This window comes from Magnolia sinica, chromosome 14, assembly GCF_029962835.1.
Source record: "Magnolia sinica isolate HGM2019 chromosome 14, MsV1, whole genome shotgun sequence".
NCBI classification, from domain to species: domain Eukaryota; kingdom Viridiplantae; phylum Streptophyta; class Magnoliopsida; order Magnoliales; family Magnoliaceae; genus Magnolia; species Magnolia sinica.
The window spans coordinates 9856438-9871737 of NC_080586.1; the positions used below are offsets into that span (position 1 = coordinate 9856438).

At 38.8% G+C, this 15300-nt stretch overlaps 1 protein-coding gene across 1 annotated transcript; it reads right to left on the reverse strand.

Annotated features, from left to right (window-relative positions):
* Positions 1-461: 461 nt before the first annotated feature.
* On the reverse strand, positions 462-10415 carry LOC131225294 (kinesin-like protein KIN-14F). The gene is made up of 19 exons (XM_058220803.1): positions 10030-10415; positions 9266-9432; positions 8635-8778; positions 8118-8351; positions 7957-8016; positions 7786-7854; positions 7118-7198; positions 5428-5565; positions 5257-5338; positions 5059-5154; positions 4788-4964; positions 4556-4662; positions 4243-4421; positions 3989-4150; positions 3635-3888; positions 2916-3079; positions 2613-2804; positions 1698-2197; positions 462-993 (listed from the first exon to the last, which is right to left on the reverse strand). Exons 1-19 carry the CDS (start codon positions 10145-10147, stop codon positions 846-848), a joined length of 3072 nt encoding a protein of 1023 aa, XP_058076786.1. The 5' UTR covers positions 10148-10415; the 3' UTR covers positions 462-845.
* Between the last annotated feature and the right edge of the window lie 4885 nt (positions 10416-15300).

A 15300-nucleotide genomic window follows, 5' to 3' on the forward strand; every position in this document is an offset into this window, starting at 1 on the left:
ACACCTGATTTAAGGTCTGACAGTCCGGATCACTTCTGTCATTGATCGGGCCTTTTCTGATCCTTCTTGGCCATGAAACTGTCTACGACCCCCTCTACATCAAGGATTGAAGAGAAAACGGGATCTTGATTCCATAGCTGAAAGCCTCTCCAACTTGAATACAGAGAGAAATCTATTAACATTCATTACAAGATATTACATACATCCAAGCTCCAGCTGCAAACCAGTCAATCGAGCTGAAGAACACTTTCTTTTTAATCTTTTTTGGCTTTTACTTTTTTGTTTTATTTGATTTTATAAGAAAGACTGACAGAAAATAAAGCATTCAAGAGATCTACAGTGGATCTGTAATCGGCTATACATTAAACTGTAATTCTGGCTTACGATGAACAGAGGCAATATCAGGATTCAAGAAAAAAAAGGGATCTTGATTCTATAGCTGAAAGCCTCTCCAACTTGAATATAGAAAGAGAAATCTATTAACATTCATCACAAAAGATTACATACATCCAAGCTCCAGCTGCAAACTAGTCAATCGAGCTGAAGAACACTTTCTTTTTTATCTTTTTTGGCTTTTACTTTTTTGTTTTATTTGATTTTATAAGAAAGACTGACAGAAAATAAAGAATACCCGATTGAATCTAGACGCTTGTCGAAAATTGAAAGCAAACCTGGTGGGACATCTCCACCCACTGAAATCACCATCATACAAATCTGAGCAACTGGAATTATTGCCACATCGGACGACTGTAGTGAAAACTCAACTTCCTCAGCTCTCACCAAATTCAAAAGAAAACCCCAAAAGAACCAAATCACTCTGTTCATCAGCCTCCCTGCGTAATTGTTTACTTCAGACTACCAGTTTTCCCACCGGATGAGAACCGTTTCCCATCAATGCCACTGGATGGCTGCCTCGTGGCCCGGTTGAGAGGCGGGCCACCTCCATTAGACAGTTTTCGGGAATGCAATGGCCCATTTGGCTGACTTGCATTCCTATACAAGGAAGAGAAGAAAAATTAGTAAACATGATTAGAAAATGCTATTTCAAATCAAGGGTTGATTTAGCTCAAGCCATTTGAATAATTTCAGCGTGAAACTGGAGCCAATAGATGTCATTCGATGTAAAGGCTTACTCATGATAGTAAGATTCCGAATACTACTCTTCCTACAAATGGGCCCGTGGCAATGTGGCGTATGTGCACGAGGTTCAGGCAGTTCAACAGATGGGCCTCGTCGTGTATGCAGCATGACCCAAGGCCAGTTTGGTTGTAAGAATAGATCACCAGTTCACTTTTGATGTACATGGCCCACCAGATGACTGGTTTTCCAGCAACAGAACATGCATGGTGGGGCCCACCTGATGAATTTGCCTAGATCTGTCATATATATGCCACATTTAGCACATACAGGGAAAGTAGGATTCAAGATCCTATTCTTGCAACTTGCCTAAGCACAGCTTCGATTTATTTCAATCAGAAATGAAGTGAAAGAAATCTCTCTCATAGAGCACACCCATCTGCAATAAAGTTCATGTACTTGCTACACCATGTGCCAGGTGCAAGATCCAATCCATCCAAAAAAGGACCGGAAAAATGAGAAAAGGGATTATTCGAACAATACTTTAGAAGCCAGGCTCTCTTCTTGTTTCAAGATGTAGATAGACTATTTGTAAATGAATGGAAAAGTATCGTTCTAACCTTAGATCGGGGCTATTTGCAAGCCTTGGTTGAGGCTTCTTGATCCTCGATCCACCTCCATTGGTCACACTGTTAACTTTGGGAAGATTGTACTGCCAAAACAAATCTGCTTCTGAAGAATCACTGGTGCCTATCTCGAGCTCATCCGAATCATCGGTCATCGCCATTTCATATTCACGGCTCTCTTTTCTGCTTCCCTGCTTGTTATACTGTTGGTCGGGAAAAACTCTCATATTATCAGTGAGACAGCTCTGGAAAAACAAGTCGGGCAAGGGACCATTGTTTCTGTCCCAGAGCCCTAATGGGCTGTCTCCAATGACTTCTTGCTTGTTCACCATGACCTTATCAACCCATTCTCCAGAACCCATTTCTCTGTCATCACCCTTTTGGGAATACACTCTCGGACTACTGTCGGGCCACGGAGGTGAGTTGGTAGCCATTAAAAGCTCTTGGAGATCGAAGCTCGGTCTCTTTTGCCTCATGGTAGAATTGCTCCGGACCTACAAAAACAAAAGATCAAAGATGCCACCTTCTGAATATGCATTTATGTACAGTAAACTCTACATGCAACCCACCTCATGTGCCAACATATGTACCCCACCCACCATGAAGATCATCAGGCGCAAAAATAGGCCTGCCTACATGTTTGTGTTAAATCAGACCATTGGCAAGTCTGGTTCAGACCATCCACAGTTTTCATACGTAGTAGCCCACTTGATGAGTTGGCCAACCCTAGGTGACTTCATGGTGGGACCCATCTTATGCATGGTTCTGATGTCTTGCCCATGTGACAATTGGCACATGAGCTGTGTTGCATGTGAGGTTTTACATGTAATTGGTTGCGAGTTTGCACAAATGTATCATGTCTGTTCATTTCATTTTGTATTTATATCCAATATTATAGACTATGCTTACCTCTATGTTTCCTACATCCTCCATTGGTTGCCTGTGGCTACTGTAACTGCCAGACATATCTCCTCCACCTTGTCGATTCGAATGCAGAGGTGATGGCCCACCAGCCTTCCTTCCATGTACTTCAGGAGTCAATATTGTGTTGAGCTCAGATTCTCCTTCTTTCCTTGCTAGTGCTGCTTTCAGTTGAGCAATCTGAAATAACAACTTAACATTAGAACAAACTTTCATTTGCACTAATGATATTGAAAGCAACAAGATGATGAACATGAGAAGCTCAAAGGAAAGGCAGAGGAAAATAAAAACCTGTTCCTTGAGCTCTTTAACATCCCCGCTTTCTTTGTTTAGCCGTGCGGCACCAAGTTCAACTGTGGCAACCCGCTCAGCAAATTTGAGTGTACTAATCGTTTCTCCGACAGCATCTGCTTCCGGGCTTATGTGGACAAACATTAGGGTCTTTGCTTGCCCACCTAAATATGATAAGACCAGAAAACCAAAATTATACAAGAAAGAGAGGGAAATTTTTTATTTTTTTTTTAAAAAGGGACAAGAAAGAAAGTTGTTCTGGAGGTTTGATAATCATCCCGAAAGCGTGTGTAATGTGGCCCATCTACACACCACCACATATGGCTACGACATAGGTGTGAGGTTCCAATCCACCATCAGGTGGGTCCTGCAGTGTTAGATATCCCTACCCAAAAAAAATCAAGACAGTCAAAGCAGGTGGACACAACAGTTTTGAAACAAATGGACAACTAAAAGAATTGGCCAAATTTTTCTATGTGAGATTCACTTGTTTCTGCCATCTTGACCCACACGATGAGTGCAGCGGCCCAACTTTTTGGCCAGACATCTACACTGTCAGACAAACCTGATGGCTGCTTGGAGCCCTGGACTCACATTCATGTGCCATGTAAGTACACGTGATGGCTCTTACATAGGTTGTCTTACACATGCAAGTGGAATTAGTAATCCTAAGCCATTTCATTATATGAATAAAGGAACGAGGAACACATCAAACTTACCAAGGGAGTCTTGGAGCAACTGCGTGAGTTTACTATTCCTATAAGGGACATGTGAATTTTTTTGGGCTAGAGCAGCAATTACATCGCCTAGAGCTGAAAGTGATTTGTTAATGTGTTGTGCCTCCTTCAGTCTTTCTCCTGTGACCTCGGATTTGTCGACCCTTTCACTTCCCGCTAGGTCAACCAGATGCATGCATCCACGAAGAACAGTTCCAGATGTCATGTCTCTTCCTTGAATGTGAACTGTCAAACAACTGCAGATAGCAAGATTTCTCATTAAAGAACTATTTCAACTACAAGTAAGCATTCTTCAAGAATAATGAATAATGTGGATTGAGAAATTCATAATCAAACCTATGAGAGCGACTGCTACGATCATTCAAAGCTGTTGCCCCAACCACACGATTCCTTTGTCCAATGTTCATCAGTTCAATGACATCAGATGTTGATGCAACGGGTACCAAGTTTGCATCCGGTACATTGAGTCCCTTCTGAGAACTGTTACGAATTTCTAACGTGTTTTCAAGTAAAGGAAGTTCTATATATAAAACTAGCATGGAGTGAAGTGGATAAATAATACAAACGAGCTACAACATCACAAAGGATATCTTTTGCTTAGGCCATCAGTGACTAGGAGATCCCTAACTTGCTCATTATAAATCTCAATCATTTGAACAGAAACATCATAGCAAAAAGTGTCCCTTCTTTGTTCCGAGAGCAGAAATAAGTCGCTCAATGCCCGGTAGTTTACACCTTTGCTTTGCTCCGTAAGATCTTTTGGTCCAGACTGGATAAGAAAATAAGATGAATCAACAGAAATCCTTGTGCCTCATCAGAACATAACAGTCCATATGACCCAATCCCCAATAATGGTGCAACTAATGCCATTGACATTATAATGGTATTAGATGTAGTTCTTACCATCGTGTAAGTTTTCCCTGAGCCTGTTTGTCCATATGCAAATATACAGACATTGTAACCATCAAGAACAGATCGAATCAGAGGCTGGGTATCTGAAAAGACCTCATCTGTGACAAAAAAGGAAAAGAGTACAATGCTTAAAGTAAATTCTAATAAGTAGAATTGCTAAGGGGGGGAAAATAACTAACAAGTAGAATATATGCAAAAGGAATTAAATGGAATGCATAGTAACCTTGGGTTGCAAAGGGGCCAAACACTTTGTTGAAGGTGAAAGATCTACGCCCTTCTTTTCCATGTTTTGAAGGGGTGGCTATTGTAATGTTTCCATCATCAATACGATCCACTGTGCTCATACGATTTTGTTGCCCGTGCAAGAAGGGTCTCACTCGGCAGTATACCCTAATACTTCCTAATCCAATGGAAAAAAAAAAAATCAATCCCTTCTAGAAGCTTATTTGTCTTTTTCCATAAATGCCTTGATGTGGAGCAACAAGTAATGTTACCTTTAAGATCTTGCACTTGATTGTACAACTTTCTATTTTCTTCAAGAACTTTATGGTATCCAGAAGCAGCATGAGCTAGGCCATGTAAATGCCTACCTGTTGAGAAAAAAGAACAATCTCAGGAGGTGACAAAAGCTTTGACCATTAAGAAAAACCTGATCGAAACATTCCAAACTTCCTTCGCCTCAAATATATTACCAAGATTGCAGAACTCCTCAGAGTATTTCATTTGCATAAACTGCATCCCCGCCTTTGTAATATGAAGAGTTTGTTTCAATTCCTACAACAATTTTGAATTATCAATAATCCATTTTTAAAAAAAAAATCACAAGCTCTAGAGGGAACAAAATCACAGTTGTAAATAAATACCTGAATATCTCTTTGTTGTCGGTCAAAGAGCATTTGTTGCTTCAAAAGCTTACGTTTTGATTCCTCATCATTGAATGAGTTTACATGAAAGCATCCCTTGTTCCTTACTCGTGTGGCATTTACGTCTTTCATCTCCATCTTTATGTCAACAAAGAAAGATGTTACACATTTACACTTTTCCCAGATGCAATTCAATGTATATCCACGATGGGGCATGATAATGACCAGAAATTTATTATGGTAATTTCCTCAGTAAATTTGAAAAAACCTAGGACTTTCTTTCATTTGAATTATCACTTATCACTGACCAGGACTTCCTACATGGCAAATGTGTAAGGGACCCAAACAAATCATTATATATGCCTTACTTAGAATGGGACATGTAGGCCTTACCTAGATGGCAAATGTGTAATGAACCCAAATAAATCATCATATATGTCTTACATAGAATTTTCTTCCATTTAATTTATCAGTGACCTGCTCTACCTACATGGAAAATGCATAGAGCCAAAAAAATCATCATGTAGGCCTTACATTGGATGGGCCATATCCCAAAATTTGCACCAGTTGGACACTGGTACTCTTGGATTGACCAATTTTTTTAGGGAAGAAAAGGAGTCTTAAGGAACTTAACATTTTTAAAACCATCTATTTTCCGGTGCCAAAAGTCATTGGAATGTAACAGTTAGGATTGTTTCACTAGCATGGTGCTTTGATGTATGACTCATCCAAGGTCGAGCCTACCAGAGAATACATTATGATCTCGTACATTTTAGAAACATCTACCAAGTCTAGAGGTGTACACGAACCGAGCTAGCTCAGTTAGCTCGCTTGACTTGACTCGAAAAAGCTCGATTCGACTCGGTTCAAAGCTGAGTTCGAGCCGAGTCGAGCTGATTTTTTTAGCTCGAAAATGAGTTCAAGCTGAGTTCGAGCTGGCCCAAGCTCGACTCGACTCGGATCAAACCCAACTCAAATCGAACTCGGATCGAACTAGTTCGGTGACTCAGTTACTTTGATATTGATGTTGCTCACCAAGTGTTTGATGAAATGACTCAACGAAGTATGGCCGGTGGCAAGGAAGGTATGTATATGAAACAAATACCCTTTTTTTTCTTGATTTTTATGTTGCTTAGAAGGTGTTTGGTAAAATACCTTTAAAACCATTGCTGTTGTTTTACATACAGTGGGATTTTGAAGGTGCAGTCTAGGCATAGGCGGACTTGCCTTGATCTTGGCCCGAAATCGGCTCGAACTGGCCCGAGATGCTGAACAAACCGAGCCAATCTGGCCAGTCAGGCTTGAGGACCGAGCCGAGCCGAGTTCGAGCTGAGGTCAGCTAGTGGCCGAGCCGAGCCGAGATGAAGCCAGCTTGACTCGGTTCGACTCGATGTACACCCCTAACCAAGTCCCTCACTAATGGTTATGATCATCAGATAAGATTGTTGGGGAATGACACGTCAATTGTAGAGCCTACCCAATCAGAAATTAGGTCTCATACAAGTTTTCTGCAAGGACGGAGAACAAGTCACTGATAAGTTAAGCAAAAGAAAGTCACAAACACCAAGGTCGAGCACATAAAATTTTATGGTGAATGTGTTCCTAGGAAGTAAAGAAACTACTTTTTACATCCATTTGTCACATTCACTTCAAAGACATGAACAGAAAAATATATACATATACAAACTACCTTCATTTCACTGGAATCCTTGGTTTGGGGAGGGGATTTGTTGCCACCAGATGCAGCCAGATCATTTAGAGCTGTTTTCACCTGTTCACATTGAAAATAAAAGGAACTAAGATACACATACCAATGAAATTTTCATAAAGCTAATACCCATTAACAATTGTCCAATGTCAATAGAATCAACATTAAGTTGGATGACTAGGAGAAAGATATTATCATGAATTCAACAAATGAGTCGGGTAATCCTAGATAAAGACGAGAATCTAGAATCACAAATGACATAGGCCCTGTCTGGTAGACGCCTAAAAATGAGTTCATCTCATTTATCTTGATCTCTAAAACATACTTATAGTTAACTAGAGAGAGATGAACTCATTTTTAGGAATATACCAAACAGAGCCTAAAAATGAGTTCATCTCATTTATCTTGATCTCTAATACATAATTACTATTAACATGCACTCATTATGTCTTAGAGATCAAGATCTCTAAAACATATTTATAGTTAATTAAAGAGAGACTAACTCATTTTTAGGTACATACCAAACAGAGGCTTAAAATGTGGGTTTTTATACTCAAAACTGTCATCATCTTTAAAAACCCTTTTGAGTTCAATTCTTGATAAAATATTACTGCGAAATGGTAACAATAGGACGGAGAAAGGAAGTCTACCAGCTCATTTTGGCTTGCAAGGCGACGTTCAAATTCCTCCATAACTTTACTTAACATGGATTCCACAAGCTACAAAAGGATGAACAGCAATCCAATTCTGAGACTCAGATGCATCAAATGGGGAAAGAAACTTACTAAGAAATCGATTGCCACAAGCAGAGGAAGACTTACAGTTGGAACTTCTTCAGGCTTCTTGTCAGATAGAGCCGCACGAACGAGCATATTCAGAGACTGAAGTAGTCAGCATAACACGATTTGCAAAAGTGTTAGCAGTTTTCACTCCAACAGCATTGAAGCTATGTATATGTATCTAAATAATGCAGCTTACCAACCATTTCAGAGGATTCATGTGAAAGGTCCCCACTCAAGTTCTTTTCATTCATTGATGAGGTTCTCGACAAGGGATTCACAAAAGGTTCTGCATTTTTTCGTAGAAAACATTTCACTGAGGTGGTGGGTTTTGAAGTCCCACCATATTTCCACGAACCATTTCCACCTGTCTGTTTCCAATCACTGTAGGACTTGAGTGCCAGAACGCAATTTACAACCCGTGCTCCTTTCCCTCTCTGAAAAGGAAAAAATCACGTGTGAAATGTCTGCCAAAACATTAAATGGTTAAATTAAAATCATTTCCATATGCATTCAGAAAATTTCAATTACAACGAAAAGAACATGGGTATCAGAATCTTTCATACCAAAATAACTGAGGTAGTAAGCCTCTATTTTTGTAATAATTTGATGGAATTATTTATAAATAACTTTCCTTTTTTATTATAAAAAAACTAAAACATAATTTCATAGAGTCCTTTTAAAACTTCCTTTCCTTCTATCAAAAACTAAAATCCCAACCTGTTCAAGATCAGATGCCTCAAACGTTGGAAGCCCAAGCTCCTGCACAGCAACAAGGAAGTTCCTCACATTCTCGAAATACTGAAATGCTGATAAAGCTGCCCCATCAGGTAGAACCACTGAATCGACTGGTGCTTCCACGACCTGAAAATAATTTTTTTTTAAATTAACAGAACAAAAACACAGCAAATCAAATTGAGAAAAGAGCAAGCAAACCAATTTAATTACATGGTGATGTGTACTCAAATTGGACAAATGGCACAACCGGCCACAATCCAGACCATCCATAAGGTGGGTCCCTCCATGGATGGACTACTTTCCACAAACAACAAAGATTGGACCTCGCGTAATTTAATGCTGACCATTGCCAACATTGCTGCTACCATTTTTAGGTCATCAATGGGGCTTTAAGATCATCCCATCAATGGGAATTTTCTACTCTCTGATCCATAGTGGGATGCACCCAGTGGACAGTCTGGATCTGGACAATTGCTCATTTCTATAAGTTTTGTGCAACTGGCGCATGGCGCACTAATGGATAATCTCATGGAAAAAAAAAAAAGCAGATAGATTTTTCATCTTTGAGCACCCATGAAAAAAAAAAATGTAACATCTTTATCATCTGATGCACCTTTGGCACTGCACCAGGGTGAACCTTGTTGATAACACTGCACAGAATTATCCCATTTCTCAAACCGAGCCTAAATTCTTCCTCCGAAGGCTCAGATGGCAAGTCTTTTGCTCCGACGACGCCGATCATCTTTCTCAGCCATCCCGCCGCCTCATATCTTCTTGATGCTGAAAAAACAGTACCCAATTTATTTATTTTTCATTTAAGCATAAAAATTCAAACTAAAAAACCGAAATTTTCATTTTCAATTTCAATCCCATTGCTCCTACATGGATTCTTCATTCCTTAATCTGACAATTTAAAAAAAAAAAAAAAAATCGTAAAATTTAAGGATTGTCTGAAACTACAAGAGAAGATTATTTTAAGAGAAAAAATCATTTAAAATCAGTTGCAGAACATACTTAAAGATCACTTTAAGAATTTTAAACTCTTCAAAATCCGATCAAGAGTTGTAATGATAGTTCGAAACAAACAATACATGCCAGAATTTCCTACATTTCTGACAAGCAGAGTAACTTTCATCCAATTCTCATCACAGAAGCAAAATTACCATATGGATCCGACAAAAACCACACCAGAGACAAACAAAAGACAGGGTTTTTCAAAAAAAAAAAAAAATCAACAAAAAATATTAAAAATGCAGAATTTCTAAAGAAATCAGTAAGATAAATACACAAAAAGAATACATTCCTCAATAAAAAGAATCTCAAAAATTACAGAACAAATCCACTGAAAAAGACAAACAGAAATCAAGGTCTTCAGACCTGCTTCTTCAGCCTTCCTTGACGCCAGATCGATATCACTAAGACTCGTTCCGTGCTGCTGAAGAACGTCTTCCACTACGGAAGCCATCGAAATCGAGAAAATCCCATCCGATGCCATCTCCTCAAGAAAAAATAGGAAAAACGAACTCCTCAAATCAAATCAAACTCAAATCGCCACCATCAAAGATCCGATCTAAGAATCGGCACATGAAAACCTAAAATCCAAGCCGTCCGAACGCCTCAAAGTATAGAGAAAGGAGATGATGGTAAATAACAAGAAAGGCCAAGGAGAAAAATGGAAGAGAGAGAGAGAGAGAGAGAGAGAGAGAGAGAGATGGGGTTTTTTCTAGACTGCTACTCTTTCCGCCATTCCTTCTTCTTTGAAAGGGAGGCTCTTTCTATTCCCTGAGTCGTTGTTCTAATATCGCTTTCTAAAGCAAGAACCGACCCTGGGTCCGAACCAAGAGCTTTGGAACCGAACCGTTTCCATTTCCCATAAAAAAAACAAGCGCCTTTTTTTGAAGAGAAAAACTATTGATACTCTGGTAGAGTGTGATTGTTGATCAGCGGGCACTGAAAGATTCTAAATGCGGTATTAAAATAAGAGAATCTCAACCGTTATAAAACGTGTATACTATTTTATATGGTCCATAAATAAAACATTACACTGAACGTATTCTCAAATATAAATATTATTTACATTTAATGGACGGTTGAAATTAAAGGGCATTCAACAGTCCAAATTCATCAAACTAATGTGAAAATTTAGAATCCATTGATCAATATAATTTTGAGATTGTGACCTACCAATGGTAGATCCTGCAATTTGGGCGGTTTATTTTGATTCGTTATATGGCACGTGTACGATTTCTAAGTGCCTGTTTATCAACCATCACCCTCTGACGGAGTATCAAATAAATAAGTCGCCCTTTTTTTACGATTCTGCTAACGTGAGTCGAGCGCGTGAGATAGAAGGGGGTTTTTGGAGATACGCATGCGAACATGGAATATGTGTACGCGATCCGAGACGCTCATCAGGTGGGGATTGTTTTGACGGCTTTTCAAGAGAAAAATTAGACCAGGAACACATGTATAAGAAAATGCCTTGTTAGAGAAAGGACCAATAATCTACGTGAACGCTGAATAACGGCCCATTTGATGATTATATAGAATCAATTTCTGACAAATATGAGTAACATGGTGGGCCTCACCTGATGAATGGACAGGATCAGTCTGAATAGCCTCACCCACTTAGTACTCTATCAGGCCTAAGTTTTTATTATATAAGCCGCTGATCTACTAGAAGCCTTCACGGATCCAACGGCCAACAGATATCCTTGTGAAATGACGCTAACCCTTTAATCAGTGGCGTTCAAATGATCAGGACGAAAAGAAATCGGATTGCATAGTGAGTTACTCAGCACGCATTTATCGTACTGAGTACACACTGTTGGGCCCACCGTGAATGTATGTGGCTTATCCACTCCGTTAATCCGTTTTTCCAGCTCATTTTAGGTTTGAGCCCGAAAATGAAGTATATCCAAATCTCAAGTCGACCACACTACAGGAAAGATTGGGAATAATGATTTCCACCATTGAAGCCTTGCTATAGCCTACACTGATGTTTATTTGTCTAACCTGTTCATGAGATCACACAGATATGAATGAATGGAAAAAACTTGTATCAGCTTGATCCAAAACTTCTAGGGGCGTGAGAATTTTTCAATGGTATACATTCAATTCATAATATTCCTTGTGATGTGACCCACTTGAGCTTTGGATATGCTTCATTTTAGACTCAAGTCCTTTAAGTTATCTGGTAAAATGGATGGGCATAGTGGATAAAATACATAAATCAAAGTGGACCCCACCGAGTTTACTCAGTATGCAATCTGCTTCCGGCTTGAAAGTGCATCGATAGCCCTTGTTAAAGGAACTAATATAGCATACCATGCCAATGCTCATAACCATTGAATGATTTTGCATTCATGTAGTTCAAACAGAGAATGCGAATAGGTAGTGTCAGACATACTTTTATCTCTTTACCAAATCCATAGTAGATCCCACTTTTGAACGGTTTGGATCGATGTATAGAGATACCAATTTTCTACGAAGGGATGTGCATGTGTATAGTAGTCCGTACTCCTCTGCAGTGTTGTACATATTTCGTACAATTTAAAAAAATCTCCCGCGGCTACGGTTATGCGAATCCAGAAATACAAAGTAGCGGATCGCCGGAAGCGGATTAGGTGTTGGGCGAGTAACACTATAGTGGGTGTTTCCCTGACCCTGGGCCCCATATTGATGTGTGTATTGTATATCCACGCCGTCCATCAGTTTTTTCAGCTCAATTTAGGGAATGGTCCAAAAAATAAAGCAGATCCAAATCTCAAGTGGACCACACCATAGGAAGCAGTGGTCATTGAATGCCTACTGTTAAAAACTTCCAAGGACCCACCATAACGTTCATTTCCCATCCAACCTGTTGATAAGGTCACTTAGACCTGGATTAAGGAAAAAATGGAAGTATTAGATTGATCCAAAACTTTTGTCACCTATAAGAAGGTTTTAATGGTGGACATTTAATCTTTACTGTATAATCCACTTGAGATTTGTATCTACTTCATTTTTTGGGAACATGCCCTAAAATAAGGTGGAAAATTGATAGACAGAATTGATATTCAACACATACATCAAGGCAAGCTACTATATGACATAAGCCTGGTTCTAAATGAGCAACTCTCAAACATGCTTTTTTACCTTATTTATAAATATTTATGGCTAGTGGTCTAATAAAATCCAGTTCATTTAGTCTCACGGCCAATATATTAAAAAAAACTTATGGCTCCACGTATTAGGTAAATTCAATCATGAAATAGCCCATGGCAACACAAAAAGAAGCCAATAGTTTGAAGAAGAGAATTTTTAATAGAATCACATATCATATGCTTTTATATATACATTATTAGTTGGCAGACATCAGTAAATAAGCAGCTTACATGATAAAGCTTAGATGGGCCAGATGCTGTTTTTCTTTTTTACTTTTGACATCAGTAAATAAGTATCTACATAGCGTGTGAGTTGTCCAACTCCACAAAATGCCGTACTTCTTACATTAAAGAAGAGAATTTTTCTTTTTAACTTTTATTGAAGAAAGGAAGAAAAGGGAGGAGAGAGAGAGACATCAGCTGGTCAGTAGATGATGGTAACTACTGTTATTGTAACAGGCACTAGATAGCTGCTATCACTCTCTTAACATCAAGTTCATGGGTTCAAACACTCATGTGGTATGTGTGGGGTGTGAGTGTAATAAAAAATAAGAAGAAAGAGAAGTTATTTACATAACCATTGGATTCTTTGTTTTTTCAGGTTTTAACTGTCTGATTAATCCCCAGCACTACAATTTAAAAAAAAAAAAAAGAAAAAAAAAACCTTCCTTGAAAAGGTTACAGCCATCTAATTAATTTGTACAGTGGTAATTCAAGGAACATGTGCCAATGAGATGTAATTAAGTGAGATCAGGTCCGACCATTAGGTGGGGTACACCTTGACCATGCCCTGGTTCATAAATCAGGCCCATGAACCAATCACATGGGCCACAACCGCATGATAAAAATGAATGGCTAGAAAGTATATCACAAACACGCATGCTCCACATGATTAGTGCACCAGGCTGGCTTTTCACACAGCCACGTTCGTATAAAAAGCCACTCAGTACATGGCTTGGATCTCTCACACATGCGCCATGTTGTCACGTGTGGCACAATTCTCCTTTTACATAGCTCAATAGAATTTTAGTTGCGAGGTCACTTTTAACTCTTTCGAGAAATAGGAACCCCTGCCTACTTTGCTTGATCACTTTGTAAGGGCATCTTTGTCATTGCAATATAATAACTAGTTGACCCAAAACTCAAGAAGATCAATCCATCAGGTGGGCCACATTTGGACGTTGAACATAGACCGTAGGATCTCTGCCGTCCATGTTTCTCATGCTCGATGGCAGACCGGACTGATTTTTGTGCTAGAGCATGTTCGGGTTGAGGCAACACCTGGGTCCGAATCTGACACACAAATACAATGAATTTAAGCATTTTCATGCACATATCACTTGTGTAGGACATCCAATCCACGCAAAAGGTGGGCCACAGCATGCATTTCTCCTGAGAAGAAAATCAGGTTGGTCTTCTCCCAGGCAGGCCCCACCGTCAAAATCAATGGGCAGCGGATGGTCTAACCCAATCAATGAATAGGTGTGGGGATTAGCTGCAACGAGTTGTAAATCTTATCCACAATCCATTTTACAAATATTTTACCTTAGGGCCTGTTTGTTTTACCATTTACCATGGCAATTATAGATATAAGAGTAATGATTGCTTCTCACCAAGAGTGTGATAGAGCTGTGGAGATACCCAGTCAAAATGCATGGACTTCCATTAACATGGTATCCGTGAAATCAGACTTATTCCGTTGGTACAATCCTAACTATTCGATTCATGGTTTATCAATGCAGTTAGCACCGTCAAGTTGATTTGATACTCGGATCATTGGTCATTGAATTTTGAAAATTAAAATAATTAAGTCTTTGGTGTAGTCAAACCTCACCGTAAATGCATGTAATTTTTGAAAACTGTAATTATTATATTATAATGCTTTGAAAACGTTATTGTAATGTATGATTTATTATGTGTATTTTAATAAATTTATGAGTCTTTTTAAAAAACTAATGTATTAATTTTGTTTTTGTTCTTTTAAATATTTTTAGTCTCATCTAGCATAGAATGGGAGAAGAAAAGATCTTATATATATTTGTTCAACATAGACTCTTGTAAGTGTGTTGAATTATGGTCAAATCCATATGCATACAAAGGGAGTGCAACCGGTGGGAAATTTGGCCTAGAAACTTTTAACCGGGCGTGTACATGTGCGCACGGGGGTACAATCTGACCCCGAAAGCTATTTCCATAGTATGAAATGTGCCTCTCATTTGAGCATGTAAAAAGTCGTAGTTACTTCTCTTTAATGGGTCTTTTTTAAAACGTGGCTTCGATGCTTAAAAAAGATAAATTAGGATTAGGGTTTCAGTATCCTTAAAAAGGAAAAAAAAAAAAAAAACTTTCCTCCCTTTTCTAAGATTTCATTTTTACCTTATAAATAAAAATCGGTTTCTTAATTAATAAAAGAAAAAACAATAGGGTATTGTATGGCATTCTATTAGTATTGATTTTCTACCAGTGAATACATGCTATATGAAAACATTGTCGGGAAGTTGTA